This window comes from Theobroma umbraticum, unplaced genomic scaffold (assembly GCF_002168275.2).
Source record: "Theobroma umbraticum cultivar Fairchild unplaced genomic scaffold, ASM216827v3 scaffold_67.0, whole genome shotgun sequence".
NCBI classification, from domain to species: Eukaryota; Viridiplantae; Streptophyta; class Magnoliopsida; order Malvales; family Malvaceae; genus Theobroma; species Theobroma umbraticum.
In genome coordinates, this window is record NW_018397262.1 from 3,791,655 (window position 1) to 3,805,531 (window position 13,877).

Genomic DNA, 13,877 nt, shown 5'->3' on the forward strand with positions numbered 1-13,877 from the left:
ATTAAGTCGGTTGAATCAATTTGATTCGGTTAAAATTTTTTTAAATCGGTTAACCAAAATAGTTAATTTCAAAATTAATATTCATGTAACAATTTTTATTACATATATGCACTCATCTAGTTTATATATATATATATATATATATATATATATATATATATATGAAAGAATAGATATTATCATCAAGTAGGCTTTTTTTACATATATTCACTTTCACGTTTTTTCTATATTTATGTATGAATAAATGACTTAGATTTAATCATCAGACATCAAAAAATAAAAATTAAAATACACTTAATTTAGACATTAATATTATTGATATAAATATAATATACAAATAGTTATTTAAAATTAAACATAATATAAAATATAACAAAAACTATACCCTAAATTTTAGTTATCAATATATTAATATATTAATGTAACTTATTAAGTTAACGTATTTTTATATTAAGTTAATAATATATCAAACTCTAGATTGCATACTTATTAATATACAATATGTAGTCTATATAGACTATAGAATAGTAATTTACTTTTTATAAGTAATTAATAAACTATAGTACTATAGCGTAACTTATAGTAGTAATTAAATATAATAACTTGTTTTGATATATTAATGACTTAATGAGTTAATGTTATTACATTATAATATATAACAATATACTATGTATATTATATAGTATATTTATTAACAATATACTATTATATAGTATATATGTTATATGACTTCTTCATATACTTATATACTATATAAGTATATATTAACTATATATAGTAATATATTAATACACTATACATTGTATTAGTATATAGTTATACACTATATATAATATATAGTAATACAATATACATATATACTATATAATTATACATTAATTGCATATAGTAAATATTGATACAGTATACATTATTTACAACTATACATTATATAATATTTATCTTAATACACTATACATAGTATACTTATTAATACACTAATTAATCAATATATAGTATAACAAGTACACTATATAGTATACTTATTAATATACTAATTAGTCAAAAATTTCATATTAATTTTACTATATTAGTATATTAGTAAAATTATAAGTAATAATGTAAGATGTGGTAACATAAAGTACATTATTAATATATTATTAAATAAATTAAAAATAGAAAAGAGTTAAAAAAATTCAATTAAAACTGATTTAACCAACTAAAGCTAGTTAATTTAAAGTCGATTAAAGTCGTTAAATCGGTTCGATTGAGTTAATTTTGTTAGGAAGGTCAGTTAATTTCAATGAATGGTATTTCTTAAATCAATTAACCGATTCAACTGAATGCTCACCCTTAGCAGTTAGTCCGTAAAGATTTATTTAACTCAACATAAAAATGTAAATGCTTGATTGAATGTAATAAAAGAATAATTTTTTTTGAATATTCTAGAATGGTTCAAGAGCTTTTAAAGCATTATGCTAATATATATATTTATAATTATTGATGTAACTAAAAATATAAATAAAATACTCTAAAAAATAATGCTTGATAAAAAAAAGAAAAAAGAATATGAAGGAGGAATTTTTGTGTAATAGAAATAAAGTAGTGAGACAATTTTTATTATCTTGTCTTGAAAATATTTTTATAATTAGCCTTCAAATTTGGGCTTTAAGGCAATTAAAACGAAATTCTTATAAATGGGCCAATAAACCTTTAGAGATCTAAGACACTCAGCCCAAAGTTATTAGTTTAAGTTGTATGTGTACGCGAGTTCGTTTTTCCTCTTCCTCTTCCAAACCCAGCCGGCTTATCCTTCTGTTCCACATCCCATATTTCTTCTCGCTGCTTTGAGGCTCAGAGGAAAGCCACAGCACTCAGGTCAGCCTTTCTCAGTTTTCTTCATAGTTGTTGTTTCATATTCAAAGAATGGCACTGTTTATCGCTTAAAGCTTCAAACTTTTTTTCTTTTGTCACCTTGAAACAGAACACTGTTTATGGCTTCAAGGAATTTCCTTTGCTTCCACCATGGGAAACTCATCCTTCCCTTTACTACCACCAAGTTTATTCCTTCTTCTAAAAGACCCTTAAAGAATCTAAGCTTTTCTTCCATAAGCTGCAGCCTAAACACTCCTCAGCCAACTATTGAACCGAAATCTCAACTGGGTAGTCCCCCAAACGTTATTAAAATTCTTGAAGAAAGAGGATTGATTGAATCTGTAACCTATGAAAATCTCAGGTTGGCTTGTTCAGACCAAACTGCTGGTCCTCTCAAGGTTTACTGTGGTTTTGACCCAACTGCTGAGAGCTTACATTTGGGAAACCTTTTGGGGCTCATTGTACTTTCTTGGTTCCAAAGATGTGGCCATAAAGCAGTTGCCTTGATTGGTGGTGCTACTGGTAGAATTGGTGACCCTTCTGGAAAAAGCCAAGAAAGACCTGAACTTGATTTGATATCATTGGAAAAAAACATTGTTGGGATTATGGATACTATAAATAAGATTCTGAGTAAAAATGCAAATTTGGGTTCTCAAGAAAACTCAAACTTTGTGATTTTAAATAATTATGATTGGTGGAAAGAGGTTAGGTTGCTTGATTTTCTTAAACAAGTTGGCCGATATGCGAGGGTTGGGAGTATGATGAGTAAGGAGAGTGTTAAGAAGAGGTTGGAATCAGAACAAGGAATGAGCTATACTGAGTTTACTTATCAATTGTTGCAAGGTTATGACTTTTTATACCTTTTTAAGAATGAAAATGTTAGCGTACAAATTGGTGGGAGTGATCAGTGGGGTAATATTACTGCTGGGACTGAGTTGATAAGGAAAATTTTACAAGCTGAAGGAGCTTATGGGTTGACATTCCCTCTTTTGTTGAAGAGTGATGGTACCAAGTTTGGGAAATCGGAAGATGGTGCAATTTGGCTTTCACCGTCTATGTTGTCTCCATATAAATTTTACCAGTATTTCTTCTCTGTTCCAGATGCAGATGTGGTGAGGTTTCTCAAAATTCTTACTTTCCTGAGTATGGAAGAGATAAATGAGTTGGAGAGTGCAATGACTAGACCGGGCTATGTGCCCAATACAGCCCAGCAGAGGCTTGCTGAGGAAGTTACTCGTTTTGTTCATGGTGCAGATGGTTTGAATGAGGCTCTTAAGGCAACTGAAGCATTGAGGCCTGGATCGGAGACAAAATTGGATTGGAAAACTATTGAAGGGATTGCTGAGGATGTTCCTTCTTGCTCCTTGCCTTACAATCAAGTGGTGAATCTTTCCATTGTTGATCTTTCAGTTTGTTCTGGCTTGGTTGAGAGCAAATCTGCTGCTCGTCGTCTATTGAAGCAAGGAGGCCTCTACTTGAACAACAATAGAGTGGACAATGAAAGTAAAAGAATAGAGGCTGAAGACATCGTGGATGGGAAAGTTCTTCTTTTATCTGCAGGCAAGAAGAACAAGGTTGTTGTAAGATTATCTTGATTGCTTGTAGCTGTAGCTTATCATTTATTAGAAACTGTTTTGCAACATTCTTGTATGTTAAACAAAGTTTTGGATTTCATGGTATATGAAAAAAAGAAAGTTAATATTTTCTCATAAGGAAATTAATTACGGCGGTTGCAAAAGTTTTTATTCTTAGCTTTTAGGCATGCTCCTATTTGTATATTTTGTTTCTCTTCTTTGTCTTGTTTAAAATTTGTATACTTTGAATTATATAGATAAACAGGTGGCATAAACATCAATAACAACATTCATGTTTTGATTTTCTGAGGAAGGAACATCTTTTGTGAAATGCATTGGTTGATTGATAGGGATATATTTCTTTGACTTAAAATGAGAAACCACATGTCGATAAAATAAACTTTTCATTTTTCAGCTTGTTATAGCAATTTATAATTCTATTTGTGATCTTATGTGTCCTGGCAATAGTTGATCAGGATCACATTTGAACTCTCAATGCAGAATCCCTATCCCTTTTTTTTAAAACAGAAAATCTTAAAACGAAGTTGGTTTTGAAGAATAATTAGATAGAAAACTACATTATTTGGAAATCAAAAGTATTGAGTCTGATAGTAATGTGAATGATTGTCAAATCCTCTATGTGTTTGTATGCACAACTGATTACCATATTTGCTTTCTACTTCATAGTGAACGTTAAATCATGGCAGTAGCATCTTTAACTTTGCATCTTTTGAATTTGCTATCTGCCATCACAAGTTATTGAAAATACTCTTGCTATTAAATGGTAAAATATGATATAACATACAGATGGCTAAACATTATGGTTTAAGCATTCATTTTGAACTATGAAATGCCACATTCTTTTCAAGTGTATACTTAGTGGAGGAAAGCTTACAACAGGGGAAGGGGGCGTCTGTCTTTGCCTTTTAAGTGTGAAAAAGAATGTAAAGGTCTAAGAATAATTGAGCCTAATACCTGAGCACAGGAAAATGGTGATATCCTTCTGCATGGATCAAATTCTGCTTAAGTTAAAATTTATGCTTTTGGCAGGTTGTTTGGAATTGAATTCTGAAAAAGTTAAGGATCACTCAAAAACCTCAATACTATTTTATGGGCATGCTTAAAACTGTGAGCAATGTCATTCTCATTTCAAATTGGCTTTGGTGTGAGCAGATTTTCGCAGGAGATCTATGTATTTTCCTTTACCTGATGTTATGCAATATGTTAACCTGTTCTGAGCACTTTTGAAGGCAATGGACTAGAGGTAAGCTAGTAATTATTAGAAATAGTTTTGAACTATCCTTTGGCTTGTGTTGGGAGACAATGGTGCCTTACCATTCGGTTTGTGAGATATCAAGCAAGCAAGATTGCTCAAACTTTGATATTTTGGAGCAGTTGAATATCTCAGCTGGTGTAAGGCAAGTTCTGTAAGTTACTACTTGTTTTTATTGTCATCTACATTTGAAAAGGAGGGTATTAAATGAGTATTATCATAGTTCTACTGATAATTTAAGTGTTATGATCTACAGAAAAAATGAATGCATTGACTTTCAGCACGCTGGGTTTTTTTTTGTTTTTATTGTAATTGCAAGAAGGGAGATTCAAACACTGTTTGTTAGGCAGGGGATCATGTTCCAACTGATGAACTAAATGCTCGGGTGCACTTTCAGCTTGCAGATTGAATACAAAATTTATTATTACATCACTGGTTGTGAAATATACAAAATTTCACGCTAGCATTCTCATTTTTTTGCAAAGTTGCCTCTGAATAGTGGAGCTGTGCATTGGTAGCAAATTCCATAGATCTTATAAGATTGCATCTTATTTAAAGCATGTTCATTTCTCGCTCATAAAATGATTTGTGGACTGATCTAATTAGAGCAGAGTTATTGCAAAATTTGATTTGCTGTAAATGGAAGTTACTCAGCTAGGTATCCTAGAAAATCTTCATATGAAGATTCTTTTCTTTTTCTTCTCGACAGGGAAAGTTACCTAGTGGAATTAAAGTGGATCAGCCAATTATCGGAAAAAAGCCCAACAAATCAAACAACATCATGCATGGACTTACAACAAATCAAACAACATCATGCATGGACTTACGTATGCAGTCACTTCTCTTAGTAATCCTTATGCCTTGCTCTTATTAATTGACTTCAGGGAATAACATTGCTGAATATTAACTAGCTGATATTAGTAATTTAAATTATATATGCCTTGCTCTCATTAGTTGCTTTAGCTTGGGGTAACGATTTCCCAAAAAGTGAAAATAATGTGAAAGTAATAGTTGTTACCTAAATCTCAATTTCACTAGGAAAATATTCCTTATCTGGCTTACCAAATTTTCTGAACTCCAACTTGGGCTTTGTGAATGGCTGATGTTAACCTTATGTTAACCAAACCTTGCCTTCGATAAGTCTTGAGTTATATCTCCTCTGCCCCTAACTTAACTATCTAAATATGCATGGGAACTAATTTAAAAAAGAAGTGACTTACGTCTTAAGAACATAGATGAACATGCAGAATGATGACAACAGTTGTTCCTTTCTTATTAAGGTTATGTAATCAGGTTATAAGTATGTATAAAGTATCTATGTTTTGGATTTCTAAAAGGTTCACTGATGGCATATTCAATGCTACTGTACATTCCTTAGTAATAATCTGCCATATAAGAATTCACAGAAGCATCATGAACGAGTTCTTGTTTCTTCAAACACACACAGGCACAAAAACTTATGGTCGTATCAGAAACTAATTATAGAGTTAATGCTGGCTCAATTGATATTGGTGACCTTAGAAAGGCTACTTCAATTGTAAAGTCTCGACCTTTTTGTGATAATTATTTACCTCTAAAACGTCTCCAATGTTGACAATGAAGGCATTTGGAAGGGGTTTAAGTACAGGAACCCGCTTCCCATCTTTCCTTATCTGGAGGCCTTCTACTTCATTGACCTGAGGCAAAATGGTTACAGCTGAGGCATCAGAATGAGGGGTTAGGGCATGAACCTGGTCAGGCAGATGACATGGAGGGTAATAGTTCACCCTTGTTGACTGCTCCCCTGGTCAAAGAACACCTCCATTTCCTCAGCTCTCATACTAAGAACTTGTGCCATCTTTGCTAGGATAGCCATGGATGATAGGTCTTTTAACTCAGACGAGCAAAGCTCCATTGTATCTCTACATTAACATATATAGCAAAATAAGTAGTTGAGTTAAAGCCAATTACTCAGAATACATGCATTGACATGCAAAAGAATGTAAAGGGAGAGGACCTCAAAGGAAGAGGGAGTTGGGGAACAAGTGAGGTCTCCTAAAATGGACAGGAAAGGTGATCATGTAGAAGATGTCACCTCGATCAAGCTTTTGATCATCGGCTGCAACAAAGGCTTGTCAAAGATATTGCCAGAACTTCCTTCTCTTCCATTGGGAGGTTGAAGAAGTCCCAAATCTCTGTCTACTTTCTCCCAACAAAGATAAGCTCACTCCATGATATACTAACTGCAGGAATTTAACAAGCTGTAGCATTAACGGTGTTAACAAGTTGGGCATATTGGCAAACAGAAGTTATATATTTTTAGTTTAGATATCAAATTGAGCATATTCTATTCATAAAGACCATATCAGAAATTAACCCAAAAGAATAAGAGGTGACTTATTGTTGCAACGCGGTTAGTGAATGCTTGCCGTATGCAATTCAATTCTCTTGGAAAAAAATTTTCCTTTTATTCATTAAGATTTATCAATGTGAAGGTAACTCTTTTTCAAATTCATGAATGATATTTTTTATTTTTTAAGATTCAAATTCGAGACTTTTAAATTGAAATAGTTTATGTTTAAGTGTTGAGTGTTTCCTTAAAGATTGTATCTCTTTCTTTCTCACAAGTGAAGGAAGTCAAAAAACTCAATTATCTAATGGGTTCCACAAGCTCCATTGACTTCATTTGAGCATCAAATATCAGCCAACGAACCTGTTAATCACAACTTGTTTCCTAAACCAAAAGAAAAGGAAAATCAAGGGATTCCAATTTAAGTAAGATTTTTATTTCTTAAAATAATCAGATTGTACAGAGGAGAGATCCTGGGAAGGAAACAGAGAAAATACTAACTCAAATCCTAATATAAAATAATCCAATTTTGCATTATGGATGCAAAAAATATTGTTAGCAAAAACAAAAAATAAAACGAAAGATTAAATAGCTAATAAAACAAGAAGATTGAATTATGTCTCCCCACTAAGCTATCAAACAAAAAAGAATTAACTAGTGTAATGTCATCAAAATGTGTTGGTGTCGCATAAACGTTAGGCACCATAGGTTAATTTCTTGAGAAAATGGTTTCATGATCAAATAATATCAATATGGATCTAACCTACACCATACTAAGCATTTCCAGAGTGGAGTAGGTGGACTGACCAACGACAATAAGAGAACTATTAATTCAAAAAGAATGTCACATCAAACATTTCAGATAAAATAAGTAATGTGCTTCAATCTTATATCATATAGATACAAAGATTTTGAAAAAATTTACAAGCACAGCACAGTTTATGGTGTTAAGTTTTTTGGGAGAGAATAATGCTCCCATCACACAGCATACGGTTATGTTCAGAACAAAAACGAAGGATTTAATTGCTTTCAGGCATTTACGTTTACAAGCAACATCAAGCTTGGCTACTTCAGAATCCATGGATTCTGAAGAAACCCATCACTGCATATCAATAACCGGGATCTGCAGCACCTGACGACCATCAGAAACCGCAGCTTCTTCAAGGTAAGGGCGTAGGTATCTGTTTGCAATGGTGGTGAAGGGTTCTTTAGCCAACTCTTGAACACAAGGCACAGGCAGAGTACTTCCCACTGTGGAAGCTTTTGATTCCATGTTTCTGCCACAGAAAAAACAGGAGATGGATACAGCTTTCCTGGTTAACCCAGTTGAGGTTTTTAAGTAAGTTTGCTGAGATATATAATGGTATCAAACTCTGATAGTATCAATTTGATTTTCATTCTGGAAACTAGAGCAACAGTCAAGTGAGTTTCTAGCTAATCCTTCTGGAAATCTAGGATTTTTGTCGGTTGATGATGAAACGGGAAGCCCCACCGAGTAATGGAAGAGTTTATTGCTCTTGGCTTGACTTGCGTATATAAGAAAAATCCATTTTTCAACTGACCTTATTTCCAGGGTACCCATACATTGGTCCAAGCAAGTTACCATGTTTCGTGTGCTCAATTGTTGTTAAAATTCTGGATTTATTTTCCAACTAGGATTAAACAAATACTAAAGATTCTTTGGGAAAATTTCCAAATTTTAATACATGAATTTAGAGCAATTTAATCACTTAATTAAACTTTTTATATTAATTTAAATGCCCTACATTAGAATAAATTTACCACTTTAATTGGATGATTGGATCAGATTTATAATTCATTTTTAAATACGGGTAGCTTCATCATCATAGTTCTTGATTTGGTTCAAAAATGATCAAATTATACTAGAATATTTTTGTAGAACATTTCTTAATTCCTTCACATAAATTATTCTTTTACCATTAATATTTGATTATTTTTGAACCAAATCAAAAAATACAGCGATGAAATTGTACCTATTCAAGATTAACGGTAAATTTTGATCTATTGATCTAAACAAAGTGGTGAATTTTAACCTTATCCCATCATAAAGAAGAACCAAGTGAGATTTTCTTCTTAGATTGGGTTTAATGGCAGCATCAATGTTAAGAAAAAAATTATAAGAAAGACAATGATCCTGCTTTCTATAATTTTTTATTGGTTAGTTTTCCATTTTTCCCTTAAAAGTTTCAAATTCTTAGAATTGCTTGCATTTAAAATTAAAATGTTCAAGTTAATTTTAAATATAAATAAAATCGAATTATTAATAATATAACAATTTATAAAACTTATATATTATCGATGCATCACATATAAATTCATTATTAAAACAGCTAAACCTTGGGCATGAATTGTGCCCATTGCAGTCCAAGGAGGGCCAAAGAAGGAGGGACTGATTCTAGTTGTCCAAGGCCAATGCATATCTTGTATCACAGCGCTATATATAATCCAAAGGGACAGCATTTTGACATCCAAAATGCTATATTCTCATTGAATCAAGATGAGATTTTTCATGAAGCTTACGATCAAATAGGGTTTTCAAGTAGTCTTCTACTCGAACTCTCCTAAACAATGCCTGTTTTCCTTCAGAGATCAAGCTTGGTGCAGGCCCTACTTCTCCATTGTAGTTGGGGTTGTAGAATGTGGCAATCGAGAGTCTTTCTTTTTCAGAATTCACTGTTGCTCGATGCTCGATGCTACGGTAGGCTCCATTGGTAATAACCTGTCATACGTATAACAATTCACTAAAGCTTTACTCACGAACTATTTTTAATACTGGTCTCTGATATGAAAAAATCAGAAGCATTTTACCTCTAAAACGTCTCCGATGTTGACAATGAAAGCATTGCGGAGGGGCTTGACAGGAACCCATTTCCCATCTTTCTTAACCTGGAGACCTTCTACTTCATTGACCTGAAGCAGGATGGTGAGACCCGAGGCATCAGAATGAGGAGTAAGGCCAATTACCTGCTCTGGTTCACCACATGGAGGATAATAGTTCATTCTTATTGATTGCAATCCACCTTCAAAGAACTCTCTCATTTCCTCAATGTTCATATTAATAGCTTTTGCTATTTGTAGTAGGATAGCCATTGCTAGTTTTTCCAACTCCAAAGAGTATTGATTCAATGTTTCTCTAAATATAAGAAACTAAGTTTTGAGTTAGAACCAATCGAAATTGCAGATGCTTAGGCACATTGAGAGAGAGAGAAAAAGGACCTGAAAGGAAGAGGGAGCTTGGGAAATAAGTGGGGCTTCCTGGAATAGACAGGGAGGGTGGTCAAGAAGAACATGTCACCCCAATCAAGCTTTTGCTCATCTGATACAACAAAGGCTTGCCCAAATCCTTCTACTTCTCCTGGATTTTGCCAGTACTTTTTCTTCTCTTCCATTGGGAGGTTGAAGAAGTCTTGAATCTCTGTCTTCACTTTCTCCACTAGAGATAAACTCATTCCATGATTTATTAGCTGCAGATGTTGACAGATTAATCATTTTCTGCTAAGATTCAATCCCCAAGGTTCAACAACCACAACTAGAGTGGATCGAGTAAGTAATATCCATTGGAATGACACACTGACATTTTTCTTTTGGGTAAGATATACTAAAACAGAGTTAATTAACCCACAAAGTATGAAATTACACTTCATATTGAATCATCATTTAACTTTAATGGGTTGTCAACAATAAATTGATTCATTCACATATGGCAAATAGCTACCAAAGAAGTGAATATCGAAACAACAAGAACCGACATTCTATTTAGGATAAAACATCTCTATCGTTTAAGTTTTAATTCAAATTTCAGACGACTTTATTAGTTTTCAAAATAAATACATAGATCCAGCCATTAATCAATTATTAGTATTAGTTTGACGACGTGATAATATTAAAAAGATTATTTTATATTTTATTAATTTTAAAAATTACTATTGTATAATTTTTTTTCAAAAAAAAATCAGGTGGGGAGCATTGATCGGTGCTCCTTGAATTTTTTTTTAAAAGTATATAATAATAATTTTTTAAATTAATAAAAAAGATATTTTAGTTAAGATACCCACTAACTATATGAATCCGATTATAAATAATAATTTTCATATTAAATTTTAGATTCATATATATAGTATAAACAAAATTTAAAAAATAGTTAAAATTCACTATGATAAACCAAAACCATAAAAACCTCTATGTTCCCTCTCTTCAGCCTCCACCTTAGTTCATGCTCAATTACACTACAAAAGGAAAACCGACCCTCTCCTCCCTCCGCAAGAAAACTAAATTGACAAAGAAAAAGAACCCCCATAAGGGAAAAGATGATGCAAGTGATCAAAGTTCAACGAGGACATGGTGTTCTAAAAATACCCGTATATCATGTTTTCTTAGGTGACGAAAAGCTACCTAAATTACTATATGTATTTGCCATGAATGCATAGATATTCACAAGAAACAAGTAGAGAGTAAGGATTGAGATGGTATATGTATAGAGCTAGTTGCACCTGAAAAAAACCCCATTCTTTGCAAGCAAGGTCAAGCTCTGCTAACTCAGAATCCATTGACTCTTTAGAGACCAAGCCTTCCATGTCGATAACCGGAATCTCAGACATCGAACCGGCATCGGCAACAATTGGTTTCTCCAGGTCAGGACGTAAGTACCTCTGTGGAACGGTGGCGATGGACTTTTTGGCCAACTCTTGAACAGAAGGCACAAGCAAGGAACTTCCGTACTTGACAGCTTTGGGATCCATGTCAATTTTCGGCCAGAAAAAAAGGATAAGCACTTCTCCCTTGTCTCAAGCTGTTGAGGATTGTAGAGCAAAGGTTTGGATAGCAACCAATCCTATGTATCTAGTTATGAAAACTGAGACCTGGCCAACACCGAATAATTCAAAATAGAAGGTTTTAGAACAACCATGTTGTCAAACCCAAAACCATTTGCTGTCATTTTATTAGGTAAAAAAGTTTAGCCTCAACTAGCCATGCAATTGTTGACGGTAACGTCTACCTACCATGGGAGAATCAGGCATCGACGCCACACAACATTTTTGAAAGAAGAATTCATCGCTGACCTTCTATCCTTAGCTAATTGACTAGTACTTAGCTTAGACTAGAAACCAATAGATTAGTTTTTGGTGTCATCGATGCCTCAGCCATATTTATTTATAGGTATGTAACTAGTTACCATTTGATGTGGCAAATGATTACAAGAGTATACAAACTGTGAGATTAGACCTGTTTACAGTTCGGGTCGGGTTCAATTGACACTTTTAAAATCAAGGTCTTAATTCGAATTATTCATGGTACAAATCATTTATCGTTAAAATATTAAAATATAATTTTAAATTAATATATTATTAATATTTTAAGTATTGCAAAATTAAAATTAAATAAAAATAATTATTTAATAATAAATTAATCTTGCGGTCTCTATCTTGACATAGAAAATCCTAGTTGGAACTTAAAAAATTAAACTTGGTTACCTTCTAGTCAAAATTTATAGTGAATTTTGAAAAACCTAAAAATCTGATTTGACTTTTATTATGGATATATTCAAAATGATAAAATACAATATCTATATCAAAACCTCTACGAAATCTAAATTCAAAGTCCTAATCACCTAGCTCAAGTCTACGTTCTCATTTTTTTTTTAGTTAACCATTAATCATAAAAACTTATTGAATTCAAAATAAAAATATAAAAATTTAATTGAAAATAATAAATAATAAATAAAAACTTATTTAAATAGTAATGGTAAATTTAACTTCTATTCTTTTATTTTTCATTCTAGTTTCTTACACGCATTTTTCAAAGCATGATGCAGTCCCACTGGTCTAAGCTTTCATATATATGATCAAAGGATGGCAAGTCTATCCATGTTCTATTCTCATGGCAGGCATCAAGTTAAGATTTCCCACGGAGTTTACTAGCAAATAGGTTCAACTTGTTACATGTTCATGTTTATCTCTTTCAATTTATAAACTAGATTATTCAAGAACTAGCTAGATCCAAATTAATTTAAGATTATGGTGTTATATATAGCAAAACCCCAATATATATGAGAAATTAATGAGGTTGATTAAGCTCTCATCATAATTGAGGGATTCCACGTTGTCAACAAGCTCATAAATTCCACTCCCATCATCTTAGATTTGAACTTGAGACTTTCAAAATAGAGTTTTAAACTCAAATTGATAGGATATCTCCTCGAGAATGTTAGTATTATTTGGTTCTATATTCTGATGGAATCTCTTTATTTTATTAAACCCAAGGTTAATTTGTAGCATACAAGCTGTAAGGAATATATAAAGCTAGTGGATTTTATGGTGCAATTTATTTAAGTAGGAGTGATACCCAAAACTAACCCAAACTCAAACTAATTATTTTAAACAAAAAAAAAATTATTAAAAGTCTTATCCAAACTCATTTCAAATTCGAGCATAAGATATCTAAACTCTATGTTATCGAGTTGGCATACTTGTATAAAGCTAACCCATTGACATTACTATTACTTACACTCCATTTGATTGATACTTTTATTATTTATTTATTATTTTTTTAAAAAAATTACACAAATAATAAAAAGTAAATAACAAAAATATGAACCGAACAAATTCTATTTGCAAGTTTGTGTGGGCCTGGCTCAGAACTAAACCCAGTTAAGACCCAAAAAGAGATTGCCCCAACTTTAAAAAGGCCCAACCTATGTTACCTAACGAAGATCCAAACAAGACCAACCCGGCCCACAAAAGCTTTTCCTCTGAAAACAGAGGCAGAATTTTGCTGCGAAATCCCTCTTATTCTGTGCAAAACTAGTTTACTCTCTCAACTGGGTCAC

At 32.5% G+C, this 13,877-nt stretch overlaps 2 protein-coding genes and 1 pseudogene across 4 annotated transcripts; 1 reads left to right on the plus strand and 2 right to left on the minus strand.

Moving 5' to 3' along the window:
• Window positions 1-1,778: 1,778 nt before the first annotated feature.
• On the plus strand, window positions 1,779-5,809 carry EMB2768 (Tyrosyl-tRNA synthetase, class Ib, bacterial/mitochondrial). 3 transcript variants are annotated; one of them, XM_089784076.1, is made up of 3 exons: window positions 1,780-1,857; window positions 1,964-3,428; window positions 4,602-5,475. In XM_089784076.1, the coding sequence occupies exons 2-3, from the start codon at window positions 1,974-1,976 to the stop codon at window positions 4,674-4,676; spliced, it is 1,530 nt and encodes a 509-aa protein (XP_089640202.1). In that variant the 5' UTR covers window positions 1,780-1,857; window positions 1,964-1,973; the 3' UTR covers window positions 4,677-5,475. The 3 variants fall into 3 exon arrangements, with proteins under 3 accessions (XP_021288743.1, XP_021288742.1, XP_089640202.1); XM_021433068.2 differs by having other exon boundaries at window positions 1,779-3,428; window positions 4,479-5,477; XM_021433067.2 differs by having other exon boundaries at window positions 1,779-5,809.
• A 196-nt stretch (window positions 5,810-6,005) lies between these two features.
• Window positions 6,006-8,484, minus strand: LOC149526991 (protein SRG1-like; annotated as a pseudogene).
• Window positions 8,485-9,285: 801 nt separating this feature from the next.
• Window positions 9,286-11,960, minus strand: LOC110419252 (protein SRG1-like). The gene is made up of 4 exons (XM_021432232.2): window positions 11,542-11,960; window positions 10,268-10,515; window positions 9,860-10,184; window positions 9,286-9,770 (listed from the first exon to the last, which is right to left on the minus strand). The coding sequence occupies exons 1-4, from the start codon at window positions 11,788-11,790 to the stop codon at window positions 9,528-9,530; spliced, it is 1,065 nt and encodes a 354-aa protein (XP_021287907.1). The 5' UTR covers window positions 11,791-11,960; the 3' UTR covers window positions 9,286-9,527.
• Between the last annotated feature and the right edge of the window lie 1,917 nt (window positions 11,961-13,877).

Bases quoted from the DNA above. Each gene is read 5' to 3' on its own strand.
- EMB2768 (XM_089784076.1), top strand. From the start codon at position 1,974: ATGGCTTCAAGGAATTTCCTTTGCTTCCACCATGGGAAACTCATCCTT. The intron at 3,429-4,601 runs GTTGTTGTAAGA...TGGTGTGAGCAG, and splicing joins CTGCAGGCAAGAAGAACAAG to ATTTTCGCAGGAGATCTATG.
- LOC110419252 (XM_021432232.2), bottom strand. From the start codon at position 11,790: ATGGATCCCAAAGCTGTCAAGTACGGAAGTTCCTTGCTTGTGCCTTCT. The intron at 10,185-10,267 runs GTCCTTTTTCTC...TCTTATATTTAG, and splicing joins AAGCTCCCTCTTCCTTTCAG to AGAAACATTGAATCAATACT. The intron at 9,771-9,859 runs GTAAAATGCTTC...TACGTATGACAG, and splicing joins ACATCGGAGACGTTTTAGAG to GTTATTACCAATGGAGCCTA.